Below are 16,394 nucleotides of genomic sequence, written 5' to 3' on the forward strand. Positions count from 1 at the left end.
TGCTGGTATTTCTCAGCACCAAATAAAAATGTATTTCATTTTGTGAGAAATCGGCAAATGCAAAACAAACGTTCAGTTATCGACCTTAGAAATTGTGGGGAAAGGGCAGATTCATAGATCTACTACATTTCTTTAAGGGTACAGCAAAATGGGTGGTAAGGAAATTCAGAAACACTCCACTTTTATGCATGTGTTGTAATATGTGTAGCTTAATGGTAGTGGATAAAGTTGTAGTCTAGGTTATGAGCACAGAAGCATGGAATGCAAAATTGAATTAATGAAACACTTCTTTAAAAAAAAATAGCACACTTGCTTGGTTTATATACTTCATGGGGGCAAAGCACTATCCAAGAGTATTGAAATCCATCTTGTAATAGCTAGAAGTCTTATTCTTTCTCCCTTCTCTAACATCTGGTGTTTTGCCAGGCAGCGTCCACCCACTTTCAAGCTATCTTAAGGGCCGGAAACATCCGTTTTAAAAAAATAAGTGAAAGCTTATGATTTCTTACTGCTTGCGTCTGTACCCAGCACAAGTCCTGTGCTTAGGTGGTGTAATTGCGGAATACATCCTGCCTTGACAATGATGCTTCTGCTCCCAGTTCCGCAGACTCTCGCAATATTGCTTTGCAAGCACTTAAATGGAACAAAGAGTTTTGGATGAAATATAAGTCAAAATGATGCCTTTGAAAAGAGCGTGATTGCTGCCACAGTTCTGCTTGTGAATCATATTCTGACGTGCATTAAGTGAACGAGTTGCCTTCAAGAGCCCACTCTTGCAATTTAGTATACTGCGGAGCCTTTCCCTGCTTTATTTGGATCCGCCTTTCTGTTTGGTCTGTTGTTTACCGGGATCAGTAGCTGAAGTCCAGAAATGTTATAGTCTAAATGAGCTGTCTGCTAGACAGAAGAATCATGTGGAGTGGCTTAGACTGGAGACAAGGTGCAGCTCATTAAGCCATCAATAGCAATCCAAGATTGAAGGCCAAGTGCACAAATAATTCAGATGAGTGGCTTCACACAGTTGCACCAAGAATGTAGGGCCAGGGATGTAGTGGTAAATTTGGAAGTGTAAGCCCTCATCCTGACAGCCCACATAGCCACACCCTCAAAGAGCATCTGAAAGCAGTGTTGATCTCTGTGGATTTGTTGGCAGTCAAGAGAGTAACAAATGCCTCATTCTCTGACGTCCTCTATGCTAATCTGTCACAACGAAAGTCAGAAGCTGAAGGTCTTGTTATCCACTCAGTCGCTTGCGAGAGCAAGGAGGGCCTGTCAGTTACCCTCAGCTCTCTGACGGATGACAGAATTGCTACTGCTGTGTTTGTGTGGGGGAAAGTCCTGGAGCTGTGCTTTGCTGTGTCCATCCTCCTCTATGCTGCCGATGCATCGTTTTTTGGTTCGTGTACAACAAGCCGTTAGGTGGCTTGGAAACTGTGTTCGTTTAAAAAATGGAATATATGGAGGTCTGGCAAGGGGCTTGGATAGCTGAGTAAAGGGTGCAGTCCCAACCATGTCTGCTCAGAAGTCAATCCCACTGAATTCAAAGGAGCTTACTCTCAGGTAAAAGGGGTTAGGATTGCAGCGCAAGTTGCATATACAGTCATACCTTGGTTTTCAAACAGCTTAGTTCTTGAATGTTTTGGCTCCCGAACACCGCAAACCCAGAAGTGACTGTTCCGGTTTGCGAACTATTTTTGGAAGCCAAAAGTCCGATGCGGCTTCCGATTGGTTGCAGGAGCTCTGGAGGGCCAGAGTTTCTCTACCAGTGTTGCAGTGTGACCAAAAGACACAACCCAGGCTGTGTCTTCGAAAGCAAAGGGGCAGGGCCACGGAGATGGAAATCAGTTCAATTTACAAAGCCCCCCCCATTAAGTTCTGTTGGGGGGAAATAAGGTGGTTCTGTGTGAGGAGATGCACTGCCCCTCCAGAGGTCCTTGCAATAAACAGGTTCTTCATCGCCCATCAGCAAGAGGGACATTTCTTTAGTAAATAAGGAAAAATAGCTATAGCCCTTATGCCATGCCCGAATAAAACAATTTCTGCATAGCTGGTTCAGCAGTGGCCTGTAACAAACAAAACACGAGTCTCTTTGTGTTTCACCGCTGTTGGTTTGTTCTGCGCACAAAGGAAATGGCTGACTGGAAATGGCAGTGTGTTTTCTCCCCCTCCTTTTCCCATCTTAACAGATGTTGACAGTTTCCTTGTTTATCACATATAAAAACCATAGCAATTTCTTTCTGGATAAATAGAGATGTGTTCTCTTTGATGTCTCCCCCCCCCCTGCACTCCCAACAACCAACACCTAAATAGACTCTGAATCTACCACCTTCCTTCTTTTGAAATGTTGCTTTCCTTGAAAGGATGCTGTGTGTGTGTGTGTGTGTGTTTAAAGTAAAGCCTAGTGTTTAATAAAAGCCTAGTGACTAGTAATAGAAATGGCCCTTTCATTGTTACGTATTTCATTGTGTGCTGACTTTATTTAAAAAAACCCCATTTGATTAAACTTGGCTTTCTGAGGTCCTTCCAAAGACTTCCGTATTCAGCCTACATAGAAAGAGTCAGTGTGAGGCCAGTTTGAGCCTGGAAGGGAGATATATTATTATTATTAATTTATTTAGCACCATATATGCAAATGAACAGGTGTGACAGCTCCCTTTCCAAAGAGGCCTGCTATCTAAAACAGACACATGGAAACAACACTGTGCAAATGAGAGAAGAACATGTTGTCTTTTCTATTACATGCCCTTTTGCTTAGGTCACACGCACACTGTATATTTACAGCACATTGTCCCCCGCTCCAAGAATCTTGAGAACTGTATTTTACTCATCACAGAGCTGCAATCCCCAGCACCCTTAACTGACTACAGTTCCCAAGATTCTTTGGGGGGCAGCAGAAGTCACGTGCCTTAAATGTGTTTTACATGTATGGTGTGGATGTGACCTTAGTTGCAGAAAGATACAGGGAGTAGGAGGTTGACCCAAAGGCTTCCTTGAAATGGTGGGTTTTGAGGATGGTTTAAAGGAAATAAGAAAGCTGGTAAGATAGAGGCATTCTGGGAGGCCATTCCAGACATAAGAGGCAGCGCGGGAAAATGGGTGGAGCCATTTCAGGAAGCAGGAGACATTTGGAAGCCATGAGTGGTAGTGATGAATGAGTGAAAGGAGGTGTCAAAGCTAGGGATGGGTGACAAATTCAATTCAGTTCACATTTAAAGGTGAGCGTACCTAATTCACATTTCCCAAAACAATAGGACAACAAAAATACAGTCATTCTTTGACATCCACACTCCTCTGAATTTTGCAGTGCACTTCTCCTGCCAAGCAATATACTAAAAAATGCATCCCTTCATTTTTGGGAGTGTACATAGAAATGGATATATTGTTGTAAATACCGCAGAGGACATTATATCAAGAAAACTGCTCTGTCAATATATGAATGTAAGGCAAAATTGCACACAAACATATTTATATTAGGAGATACCCACACTAAAGGGCTGATGAATTTTCCTGAGGACCGCAAACTGCGGTGGAAATGTGGAGAACCTAATTTAAGATTTGAAAAAATATATATCTAGAAACCAAAATAAAGCATTTTTTAAAGACCTGCAATCTTAAGCACACATATTGGCTGTGGGATATTGGCTGAATGCTGTGGGACCTGCTTCTGAATAAACACACGTAGTAGGACTGTGCTGTAAGAGTCATAAAGAAAGCAGAATTTTGCTACAAGTGACTTTTCCCCTCCACAGTGCTGCAGTGAGGGGAAGAGTTGTACCTGGTAGATTTTTGTCTTGTGCACAGCTCCTTAAACGTAGTTCTCCTCAAGGTCTGGAGCTGCCAACTTTTATCAGCGAATCAGGGCAGGAGGAGGAATGATATGTCTTGCCAATGGCTGCAAGTGATTGATATTGAAGCTTCGGGTTGAGAGGCGCCATTCCTCTGAATACCGTTTTCTAGGAAATAGCAGGAGAATGCAATTGTGGCCATGCTATGCTTGATGGCTTCCCAGAAGCATCTGACGTTCTGCTGTGGGAAATGCCATGCTAGACTGGAGAGGCCTTTAGTTGATCCAGCAAGACCCTTCTTACGTTCTTAATGCTGTTGTGGCTCAGGCATATGAAGTAAATGTGTACATTAGGAGAATGGCTTATTTTCCAGGGGTTCACCTTTGGAACAGCTTTCCTCCACCTTTCGATAGCACTTCATTGGCCCATCCCCCTGAAAAGAGGAAACAGTAAGAAATGGGAGATTTCAGACTTGATGGTTTGCAGTTATTTATATCGGTTCTGTATGCCAAGTCGCTATCAAGGTCATGTTTAAAAATATATTTTTAAAAAATATATTTTTATTTCAAATCCCTCAACGGTAGCTGGAAATCTGCTGGAAACCTCATGCCTGCAACAGATGGGGAAAATATATATTTAGAGCTGATTTAATTTTTCTAAAAATGAGTATATTACAGCATCGGCATTGCTAAAAACAGCACTGACCACCCAGTTTTTAACACATTAGTCTGCTTGGGCAGTTTTGTACCATAGTTAGTAAAGAGTGCCAGCTGTTAATTATGGAACAAAATATATATATATGTAGGATTATTCTAAATTGAGGAGTGTATTTTTCTCTTGATGAAGGAGTTAATTGCTTCTGTATGGTCAGCCAAATGAGAGAGATATTTCAGACATATCCGTGCTTATTCTCTTGATGCCTCCCAGGGCAGTGATGTACAAACTGTTCTGGGGAGCTCTATGGTTTGTAAGAAGTTTAGCAGGGATTTCCAATGGGAAGATCAGCAGAGAAACATCCCCAAAAGACTGCTCCATCAATCCCCATTTAAACATCCTCACTTGCAGTATTACGACTGCAGGACTGCCCTTGCTGGTTTCTCTACACATCACCCATTGGAGGGGAGAAATCTGAAGTGGTGTGCATTCTCTATATGGGTGGGTTCCTTGCATGACTTAGAACTCCGCACTATATGGGTTCAAAGTCACATAGGAAGCAACGCTCCCCAAAAACAGATGGTGCTGGAGAGAGGTTAGGGGGTCAGTGACCACAACCCCAGTTACCAACCAATCCCCTTTTCTGGGTGCCCTCATCACCAGAAGTTAGTTTGGAGGGTGGGGAGGGGAAAGGGCATTTTTGGCTGTGGTACCCACTTAAAGGAGCTCCGCACAGAAACCCAACTAGTGCCTAAATTAATACTATTTATATTCCAGATGGCAGGTTTTTTTCTCCTTCACCTAAGCATTTTTATATGCCTGTTGTCTTTGTCCATGGAGTTTTCTTGGCAGGGATACTGGAGTGGCTTGCCGGTTCCTGCTCCAAGTGGATCACGTTTGGTCAAAACTCTCCACTATGACCTGTCCATCTTGGGTGGCCCTGCACGGCATAGCTTTTCTGAGTTATTCAAGCCCTTTCGCCACAGCAAGGCAGTGATCCATGAAGAAGCATTTTAGGTTATGCTGTGGATTTACCCACTGTAGATTGTGTTGTGTTGCTTCAAATTTTGCTGCTGGGTTGTTAGTTATTTTACAGCACTGCACCCTGCCCTGGAAACAATGCCCTCCCTGCCTGATGAAAGGCAACATAGAAGTTCTTGAAACAAAATGAATTAAATCATTTAACCCTCCTATGAGCCAAAAGCCACCCTGTATCTCTGGATGAGGGAAGTTCTAATGCTGAATGTTCTGGCCTTGCCTTCTTCCTGTCTGCCTCTGCTGGATGGGTGACGGTGCAATGTCTTTTGTATAGAATGCAGTTTGGTTTGTTCAGTTCTTCCCGGTGCAGAGAAGGGGCACAAGTTATTTGCCTGAGGAGGAGAAGGAGATATTTGCAGGACAAGTGGTTCATGCAGAAACCCAGAAGCTAAACTCCTGTGAGGGTGTGCATTTGTCACTCTTGCACACTCTAAAAGTTAAACCTTTTTCTCCCCCCCGCCCCCCGTAAGAGGAATATATGAAGTGTCTCTTCCAACTTTGATTCAGAAAATACCTGGCAGTTATCAGAAGTCTGAGAAACATTGGTGTAGGGTAGGGATGGATGAATCTTATCAATGTTGGTTTCTCTTGGTTTCTCATTTTTCCATTCTTAAATCCAGTTCTCCACATTTCTCCAGCAATTTGCATTGAAAAAAGAATCATGAAAATTTACCGGTGCTTTCATGTGAATTTCTCCTAATAAACACATTTTAATGCAATTTTCATTAATATAACACGTCTCTGCAAACATTTTTCACTAATGTAACAACACATTTTTGCGCATTTTCACTAAAATCTGCATTTTCATATATACTTTCTCCAGATACACACATTTTTGCATACACTGTTTAGTGATAGAACTGTATCACAAAATTCTGAGAAGTGTGAATTTCTAACGATACCTGGGTTTTGGTTCAAATAAGGGTCAGGAAATGCAGATTAGGTGATTTCTCATTATAATGCAAACAAAACTGAACTCTAGCTGAGGGTGTATTTGCATACAGTATAAGAGGTTCTAGGTTCGGATAAAGATATTGCTGGACTGAGCTCCTGTATCCCTCTCCCTGGGCTGCCACTTGCCTGTCTGCAGTTTAAGAGCCAGTGTGGTATAGTGGTTAGATTGCTGGATGAGGGCCTTGGGAGACAGGGGTTCAAGCCCCCACTCAGCTGTGAAGCTCCCTGGGTGACCTTGGGTCAGCCACTGTCTTTCAGCTTAACTTTTCTGATAGGGTTGTTGTGAGGGTAAAATCGGGACGCCAAGAACTGTGGTTGCTACCTTGAGCTCTGTAGAGGAGAGTTGGGGTATGAATGCAAATCAATCAATCAATCAATCAAATTAAAATCAAATGTAAGCTGTAGAAATATGAGGTCACACATTTTTGGAGCCATGCTCGTTTATGCCTTAGCGTTGACAAGCTCTTCTTATTTTGCTTTATCTTGGATTGTTACCTGCTCAGAGGGTATGAACTCTTTTGCATTCTACCCTGTCTTTGGGGGTGGGGGAGAAATTGTACTTTCATGGCCTACACACGGACTTTCGTCACCTCCTCGGTCCATGAATGATTAGGGCTGTGGGAATGCTTGCATCCCAGCAAGATGCTTGTGTCAGATTATGCGGCTAGAATATTGCACTCTGTATTCAAGACTGGGAATGAGAAATGGATCAAGCCTGAAACAGGAGCTGGAGGAGCTGCTAAGAGATAAAGAGCCTTTGCCGTCATTGATTTGTTTGCAGCGAATGACAAAGATCTGTTAATTTTGCCCTGGGCGGGATGGGAAATGAAAAGCCAACCCTCTGCTCAAAAAAAAAAAAAGACGGAAAAAAAGAGGAGTCTAGAAATGTAACCCTTTACTTTCTGCAATGTATTGCAAAATATGCTATGGAGGGATTTTATTCTCCCCCTTTTTTATGAATGGAAAAGGGGGAGGGGCTTAATGCCACCGGGCCCTGCAATCAGCACAACCTGTAAAATCCTTACATGGCATTTTTTGCTCCGAGAGCAAAGCCTCCAGCTTCTCAGACTGGCTTTCAGGAACAAATCTTTTCTTCTTTTTTGCTGATGAGATGATCTTTCCCTTGTGTCATAAATAATCCAGATCAGTTAAATAGATGGAGGAAACGAAGGCGCATAAGGAGTATGGCATGTCTAAGCAGTTAATTCACTTTTCCTGAGCTGCGAGGAGGAGCAGCCTTTCCTGCAAACAGCCCCAAGGAGCTGAAGACTTGATCCTTGCCATTCCCTTGCTCTCCATCTACCCCAATGTTCTGTTTTTGCCTGCAGAATTCTTTGCTGAAGCTGCAAGCCCTTGAAACTGACCTCTGCTCTGCATTTCTGCCGAACCAGGAAGAAACACCACAGCTGCCGGCTTCAAAAGACCCAGTCGCTTCATCGATCCCAACCAGCAGTGTGCAAGTTGATGGGGAGAGTTGTGGAGGTAGGAGAAGGTCTTTGTTAATGGGCTGTCCTTGTTTCTGATTATAGAGGCTACTCAGTGGCATACATCGTGACCTAATAAATTACAGCCCCCCCTTCAAACAGCACGGAGGGCTGAGGCATAATTTGGGGGCACAAGTGTTTATTATTATTATTATTACTGATTAAATAAAAGTTAATACAGTCATACACACACACACACGTGTGTGACTATGAGAGGAGAAATGAAAGAAAGCCAAATGCCATTTTGTTTGTGTTATGATTCATATAAATACTGATTACTTTGGGGAAGAGCACTGTCTTAAATTTGGCCAGTTCCTTCATTTTCTCACAAAATTGGTTTTTGTAGGTTTCCAGCCATTTCACTTCTGATTATGTTCTACTGTTAGGATTGTGCTAACATGTACTCTTTTTCAGTGATGGTTAGTCTGTTGCCTGCGTTCCCCCAACTCCAGCACACACACTCACACACTTTTGCCAGGCCATTGTTGATTTCCCCATTCTGTTATTGATTGCAGATTGATTGCCTGAGCAGAGCAAGTGGAAGACTTAAAAGCCACACATTAATTTTCATCACCAATGACTTGCTCATCAAACATACTATTTTTTTTGTGTGTGCATCCTTTTTTTGTCCATTCCTCCCCTTTCCTCTCTCGCTCAAAATCAACTGTTGGAAATAAATGGATTTGAAGCTTGGGATTCTTTTCTGTCAATTCAGAGCTTGTAATCACGCAGATGGCATGAGATGGATTCCTGGGTTCAGGCAGAAGGCAAATCGCTGTGCATGAAAGTGGGTCATAGTTAGCGAGACCAGTATATCAAGCAGATGAGTTATAGGCAAGCTTAAAATCTGCAGACCGTGTGTGGTCTCCATTAAGGCAAATGGGTCAGTATTACATGGCCTAATCCCAAGGTAATTTTTATAGATAAATAAAGTGACTGTAGCAAAAGAGCTTATTTCAAAAGCTTTTTATTCTCGGTCATGTTGCAAAGGCTAACCCATCTCTTTCTAAGAATCTCTCAAATTAGTTTGGCAGTTCTACCTTTTGAGATGCATTTCACATCCTTAAAAGCCACTGGTGCAAAAACTCTATAGCTCTCAAGGTCTAGAGAGATCCTCATTAGATGTGCCCCAGTTAAGGCAAAGAAAGGAAGATGCATCCAGCTGCTTCCATCAGCATCCCCTATTTTGTCTTGGTTTAAGATATATAAAAGAGACCCAAGCCACTCTGCTTTTAAAATTGCTGAGTAGATCAATTTGGGGTGAAAGAAAGAAGCCACCGTCCTCCATGCTCAAGGTCGGCCTTCCTCTGATATGGCAAAATTCAGTCCACGCACCAGGCATAGCCAATGTAATGCTGCCCAGATGTTGGACTATAGCTCTAACTATTGGCCATGCTGACTGGGGATGATGGGAGTTGTAGTTCAACAACATTTGGAGGGTAGGCTGTCGGCTGCTGCAGCACACACACATTCAAAAGCAGCCAATGCACATCTCCCCTGAATTCATTCTCTTGTGTCCATGAGGATCATTGTTCCAGGGCTAGTACATTTGTAAGTTATTCTTAAGTTGCACTGGAACTGGAAGGATTTTATTTTCCAACTGGCCACCCGCAACTCCCCTGCACTTCCCTGTTTTGAGAATTGTGGACTTCTCTTGTTCATGAGCTCGGAGGCACAGATCTCACTGGAAAAGCTTTGCATCAAAGTTCAGGATCTATAAAATAAAGGAAAATAACCTCAGTCTTGATCTTCGTATATTTGGAGCATAACAAAATGGCTTGTGGCCATTGTGCTGAGGGAGTTGATTTCACCCTAGGCCTTTGTTTGCCAATTGAACCAAACTTAGGGTCAAGCCATTAAATCAGTTAAGAAAAGCCATGTGAATATACAAAAGCGAGGGTACAATATTCGTCATAAGAAGCCAACTCCTCCCTTTGCCCCAGCCTGATTAGCCTTGCCTTAATACAGAGCTGCACAGCTTGCAAATGATCTTGTTGTTCAGTTACCAGTCACACATGCTTGGTTTTGCATCCAGCCTGGTTCTGCAATAACAGGGTGGTTGTCAGACTCGCCGGCAGGTCATTGCGTGTGGCTGGCAGGGTGAATTCAACCATGTGGGGAGCCGGTTGTGGAAGACCTGCTTTCTCTGTACTTGTTCTGATCACAAACCTATTTGAAGAAGCAGATTCATGGCTGGAGCATATGATAGGCTTCCATAAAATATTACCTGCATTGACTGCCTCTGTGGGGCAACTGCTTTTGTCCCACCCCACAGAGCGGTTTAAAGTGGTTGCCATGCAGCATCTACATTGTGTACAGCTCACAGCAACTATTCTGCACTTGCATAATTCCCAGATCTTTCAGCCAAAGGTCTGGCTGAAAGTCCGCTTCACGCTGGATTGAAACTCCCAACATGGCTGATAGGAGTTGGAACTCTACAACCTCTGGAGGGCCACAGGTTAGCCACAGGTGGATTGTAACTCCACAATCACATGTGCTGGCGAAACTCAACACACCTTTCTTGGGACTGCAGAAACAGGAGAGGTGTCCCATTCTGGCTTGCCTGGTGAGCTGCTTTTGGCTGCAGAGGATTAAAAGCTGAGCAGGCAAAATAAAAGTTCTTACCTAAGAATGAATGTAAAGCAAGGCACAGCTCACAATGCAGCAAGGTTGCCTTGTGCAGACAAATGAGTTTCTGTCTGTGGACCCTCTTCTGGACCGCACCCTTCGCAGGTGCAAAGGTACTACTGGGTAGGAAACTGCAATGCTGCTTACACTGTGGTTCCTTGATGAGCTTGGGCGTTCAAATGTATTGAAGCACAGGCGTGTGCATAACCACGGTGCTATCAGCTTTGTGTGTGTCGAAAGGGGGTTGATTCCAAGGACCCTCTTTTTCCTTCTCCCTCTCCCTCTCCACCTTTGAATGACCAAACTGAAATGTGGAGCACCTGTTTGGTGGAGAGAATAGCAATAATCTCTGGATTCAGGCCTCCATGATGTGTTGTTCTGTAATGTCAGTATTGTGTCCCTGTTATTTCCTATGCATAGTGTACAAACTACTCCTACAGGTCTTAGCTCACTTATCTCTCGTCTCAGGTGTATGGATCTGTTTATGATTAAACACACAAGCATAGTTTCCCAGGAAAATACATATGCACCCCAAGTGTCAAAGTGCTGGTTCACCCCATACTCCATCTTTTAAAGACCAGCTAGAATGTTAACAATAGGCAGTCTTTATATGAAAAGGAAAACTTGCCCTTTCGTTTTAATGTAAATATAAAATCTATCTTGGGTGGATTGTGTGAGTGGTGATTGATCCATGATCATAAATTATAGAAGCTGTCAGTCAATACAGTTTAGAAGTCAGGGGAAAGAAAACTAGGTCAGATTCACTCCTCATGATGTCTGCCAGAATGCAGCACTATTCATTAGTGTGTGTGTTTTCCCCCTTTAAAGAGATTTATTAGAAGCTTGCAAGCTCTTTAATCCTTATATATATATATATAGAGAGAGAGAGAGAGAGAGAGTTTGTTTTGTTGTTTGCCACTATGGGCTACTGGGAGGAAGGGTGCAATAAAAATCTAATAAATACTACTACTACTAAATACATGTATTGCAAATGCCATCTATTTAGCCTAATAAATTGTTTTGATCCAGCTGTTTTAACTTTAGATAAAAATTAGGCTTTGCGTGCTCTGAAAGAAACTGATAGGGGTAAAAAGCCCCCCCCCCATTTTATTATTACATGGCTCATTTGTTTGATGTTTTGTAATATTTTGCAAAGAGTCATACAACCCATTTTAAAGTAGGGTTGTCCTCTTTTTCCAGGGCATGCCCTCCTTTTCATGGGTAGTCATAATAGCGATCCCTAGTTAAAAGAAGAAGTCGGCAAATGTGCCCTCTTTTTTGCTCTTCAAAATTTGGCAACCCTACTTTAGAGGTTCTTTGGTGGATGTAGGCAATCCCATTCATCTCTTTATAGGGAGCTACTTAGGCCCAAGGACTGCCTGATATAGCTAGCATATAACCTTTTTAGCGCTGCGTCAGGATTCATGAACACACAGTATTTTAAGAGTGTGAGAAAACGATTATCTCAGGAAGTATAATAGAAAGATTTATTCACTTAGGCCTTACTGCTGCTAGAAAGTTTCATTAATGTCAACCCTGACTCCAGTCCACTGAGGTATGGCTGTTCCTCAGTCTCTACAGCCAAGCAGCATCTTTGCATGTGCCTTGTCCTGCATGCAATTGGCAATTTATTCTTCCAATATTCACCATGTGGCCTTGCCCTAAGCATGTTAACTCAGAATTAGATACCACTGGGTTCCGTAGGACTTCCTTCCAGTAAGTTTGTTAGGATGTCATTCTTAAAGTTTTTCTTTTAAACTATTTATTTTTGATGCGCACAACCTTCTCTTGGTATATGCTTACATCCCTTTTCCGCTATGTCACATCACAACTTTCTCCGGGGAGCACTGATGAACCTCAGAGGCTCTTTTAACGTGTGCAGCTAATGAGCTTTGCCCTTCTAAATGTCTGTTAAATTCATCTTGTCATTGCAGAGCCTGCACAAGTCTACAAAGAGGGCCAGACAGATGCAGACAATGGACATGAAGACCACCATTCCTTAGGGACCAGCAGGCTGCTGTATCACATTACTGATGGAGATAATCCTCTGCTGTCTCCTCGCTGCTCTATTTTTAGCCAAAGCCAGAGATTTAATTTAGACCCTGAATCAGCTCCTTCTCCACCAAGTGCTCAACTGTTCATGATGTAAGCTAAGACATGTTTTATTTCCCAGGGCTGCCTCTGCGTGGCCATTAATGTTTCTCTCTAATATATATCTGATGCTTTCCTCCCACCTATTAAATAGCAAACACCAAACGATGATGATGATGTGGGGATAGCTCAGTTGGTAGAGCATGAGACTCTTAATATCAGGGTTGTGGGTTCGAGCCCCACCTTGGGCAAAAGATTCTTGCATTGCAGGGGGTTGTACTAGATTACCCACGTGGTCCCTGCCAACTCTATAATATGATAACCCTTTCCAGAGTGAAACAAGTGGAAACTTCCTCCAAAGAACCCTGGGAATTGTAGCTGGTGGTGAGAATTTTGTTAGCCCCCTGCTCACAGAACCTCAATTCCCAGTGTTCTCTGGGGAAAGGTAATAACTTAAACAGGTCTAGATTTGGAGTACGGCTAGCCCCCCAAATGTTCAGCTACAGTGGAATTACTCTGTGTGCGCACACACACACACACACTGCTGAGATATGTTTTGAATGGCTGATAACAGCCATTTATTTAAAGATAAAATAGACGAGCTTAATTGTGCCACAAGCACAATCTTGGCTAATAATAATATGCAATGTTTTTTTCTGGGGGGACGCACCCCCCTAAACATTTTGTGTATCTAAGTTTGGCCTCATTGAGGGGCAGTATTTCAATATGAGTAGGAAAATGAGAGACCCCCTAAACATTTTTTTTAAAAAAGCACTGATAATATGTAATATTTACATAGCACTTCCAAGTGTTCCAAGTGCTTCATATACATTATCTAGGTGAAATCTTTATAATAACCCTATAATGGAAGTCAGTGTTGTTACTTTCGATCCATGGTAGGCAGGCTATTGCAGAGTAAAAGGATACATCATGGAGCAGGTTGAATAGAAGCATCAGAACTATGGGGCTGAGGCAGAGGTTCATGGTAAGAGAACAGAGATGTTATAAAATGTGTTCCTATTTTTATCTATTATTTGGTGAGTATGCAAGAGGCATGCAGTGTGAATGAGCTTGGCCTAGGATGCAAAACGGAGAGCTGGGTTCTCTCAAGAGGAAGTGAAATAATAATATTGGGAGATGTGGTGTTGTTTTTTAATTTAAAAAAAAACACTTAAAAATATTAAATATACATTGGTGGCCCTTAAATATTCTGTCCCTCTGCCAATCAAATCTGAGAATAGCACTGCCACATGTCTGAGCAGTCTCTTTAAAAATCTTAGGTGCTTTCAGATACTGCTGGAGAGCCCTGGACTGATCACTTGTTCCCCTTCCTGGGGCATCCCCATCGCTCTAGCCAACTGAGGGCCAATGCTGGATCAAGTGGAGATCATCCTTCCATCTTATGCTCTGTCTTATTCCTCTTCACTTTCCTGATTCTTCAGTGCAGGGGTGGGGGGACCTGGTGCCCTCCAAATCCCCATCTTCCTCAGCCAGCATGGCCATGTTAGAATTCCTGCTCCATGATTGCAGTCATGGGATTTTTTTCTATCTCATGACGGTGTATGTTTTGACTCCACAAAGTGGGAAGTGACGAAGACAGGATGTTTGTGTTACTGAGTTCCGTGAAGTGGGACTAGTGTCCTATGTTCTTTATCTTTGCTGTCTGATGCTCGAGAGAGAGGGAGCCATGTTGCAGTGCTCCGTGTGTGTTTATATGTAAATAAAGTAGATCAGCCAAAATGCTGAGTTGCTGAGGTCTGTTACGCAAGCTGCAAAGACTCTGTGGATCCCTAAGTGTGCTGATGGCATTGGTCGCTTTGATGTTCGGGCTGAATAAATCTTTTGAAGCTCCCGAATGAACGACCAGGAGGGGGAGAACATGCCAGTCAGGCATGTGACTCTACCAGGGTCCTACTCGAGTGTAGGATGAGCTCCTGACAGGCCAATGGTCAGGGACGATGAGAGTAACCTCTCATCAGTAACCTCTGGAAGGTCACAGGTTCCCATCCCCACTGTATTCCTTTCTTCTATCCCAGCACAGACACACATAGAAAGAGGTTTCCAACTCCAGCCCCTGTTTTGCTAACCACACCCTTGAAGAGTATAGAAATCATGGTGCCAGGTGGACTTCTGGGATTTAAAGCAGACCTGCACAACTGGTGAATGGGGTTGTCAACTTCTGAACTAAGCACTGTGGCTATGTGTCTTTAACAGCAGCTTGATGTGTAGACATTAGCAGGTGACTGTCCTCATTTCCATGAAAAGCTTCACTTCCTACTTTCAGCAGATTCCATAGCTTTTCAAGGAACAAGCAGGCCAGACCAGGCATACCACTCCTCTGTTTCTCCTTCTCTCTGTTGTTATCCCTCCCCCAACACCCTCCTTCATGGTCTAACCCCCCCCCCCACCTCCACCAGAGTCCCATCACTCCATTGCAGTTGTAGACCTAATCCTGCAAAGCAATTTCACATTTAGGACATTTTCGTAACTTCTACCTTTGTAGGCCAAGAAGTTCTTCCAGAGGTAGCTGTGATGACTGCAAAGAGCCGCAGACGATAGCACAACTCACAAAGCACCTGCAAAGTCTTAAGAGGAAAATCAGGAAATATGAAGAAAAGTTTGAGCAAGAGAAGAATTATCGGGTGAGAAACCACCCTGTTTCTGTGGTGTTTGATGAGGTGGATGAGACTGCATTTGACTTGCTGGGTCACAGTGTTTCTGTGCCTGGATTAAATTATGTTTGTTTCTTGTTGTTTCCTGGGTCCAAAGCAAATGCAAATCTGCTTTACTAGTATTTATGTTGGTGAGAGACATGGCAGCCACTAGTGTTGATGGCTGCAAGTGACCTCATAACTACAAGTGACCTCATAAAGGTCTTGGCTAGTTAGGCAATGATGTCACAAATACTCAGGTGCTGGTTATCAGAAACACTTGCCACGTTAAGCAAAGAGAGCCAGTAGTCACCTGGGCACTAGCAAGGTTAGGGAGCAGCAATGTGCAGTCTTATTATAGAGGCTGGTGAAAGGGCAGGTAAGTCATTTTTGCCATTTAGACTCTAGTGGGGTTTGGATGCCATCAGTGTATAACAGAGTTTGGCAGTTAAGTTACTTTTGACCCAGCCTGGACCACAATCCAGATGTCAGCTGGAACATTATACAGTGGTGCCCCGCAAGACGAATGCCTCGCAAGACGGAAAACTCGCTAGACGAAAGAGTTTTCCGTTTTGGAGGTGCTTCGCAAAACGAATCTCCTATGGGCTTGCTTCGCAAGACGACAATGTCTTGCGAGTTCCTGCTGGTTTTTTTCCTTCCCCCCCCTTTTTCTAAGCCGCTAAGCCGCTTATCAGCTGATCCGATCAGCAGATAAGCCTCTAAAAGCCGCTAAAAGCCGCTAATAGCGCTAATCCGCTAATCCTTCAATGGGCTTGCTTCGCAAGACGAAAAAAACCGCTAGACGAAGAGAATCACAGAACGGATTCTTTTCGTCTTGCGAGGCACCACTGTATATTCTGGGTTAATAAATGCAGAATATATGTGGGCAACTTTGCCCATTAATAATGAGAGCTGTATGAATAACAACAGCCACAGTCTAACCACCTGATTTCCCCCTTGTTCTTTCCTGTCCAGCCCTCTCATGCTGACAAAATATCAAATCCCGAAGTAATGAAATGGATGAACGACTTGGCCAAAAGTCGGAAGCAGCTTAAAGGTACACACAGCTATCAGCTGCAGTCTGTAGGATAGGTCATTTCTCTTCCACC

The 16,394-nt window shown here is 43.2% G+C and overlaps 1 protein-coding gene and 1 long non-coding RNA gene across 15 annotated transcripts in view; one reads left to right on the top strand and one right to left on the bottom strand.

Annotated features, from left to right (window-relative positions):
- FAM13C (family with sequence similarity 13 member C) overlaps positions 1-16,394 on the top strand; it is a gene marked incomplete at its 5' end in the record, with an annotated part of 79,860 nt that overhangs the window by 43,602 nt on the left and 19,864 nt on the right. For 12 of the 14 annotated variants that reach the window (XM_081190904.1, XM_081190909.1, XM_081190907.1 and 9 more), the window contains 4 exons: positions 7,760-7,913; positions 12,478-12,688; positions 15,138-15,276; positions 16,261-16,342. In XM_081190904.1, the coding sequence (XP_081047030.1) occupies positions 7,760-7,913; positions 12,478-12,688; positions 15,138-15,276; positions 16,261-16,342 (586 nt within the window). The remainder of the gene's footprint in view (positions 1-7,759; positions 7,914-12,477; positions 12,689-15,137; positions 15,277-16,260; positions 16,343-16,394) is intronic. The other 2 variants (XM_081190911.1, XM_081190903.1) reach the window with 1 other exon arrangement.
- Positions 8,588-15,267, bottom strand: LOC308585338. The gene is made up of 3 exons (XR_014007295.1): positions 15,130-15,267; positions 9,922-10,084; positions 8,588-8,690 (listed from the first exon to the last, which is right to left on the bottom strand). It is a non-coding gene; the product is annotated as an uncharacterized lncRNA (long non-coding RNA).

Source organism: Podarcis bocagei (assembly GCF_964188305.1).
Source record: "Podarcis bocagei genome assembly, chromosome: 4".
Classification (NCBI taxonomy): domain Eukaryota; kingdom Metazoa; phylum Chordata; class Lepidosauria; order Squamata; family Lacertidae; genus Podarcis; species Podarcis bocagei.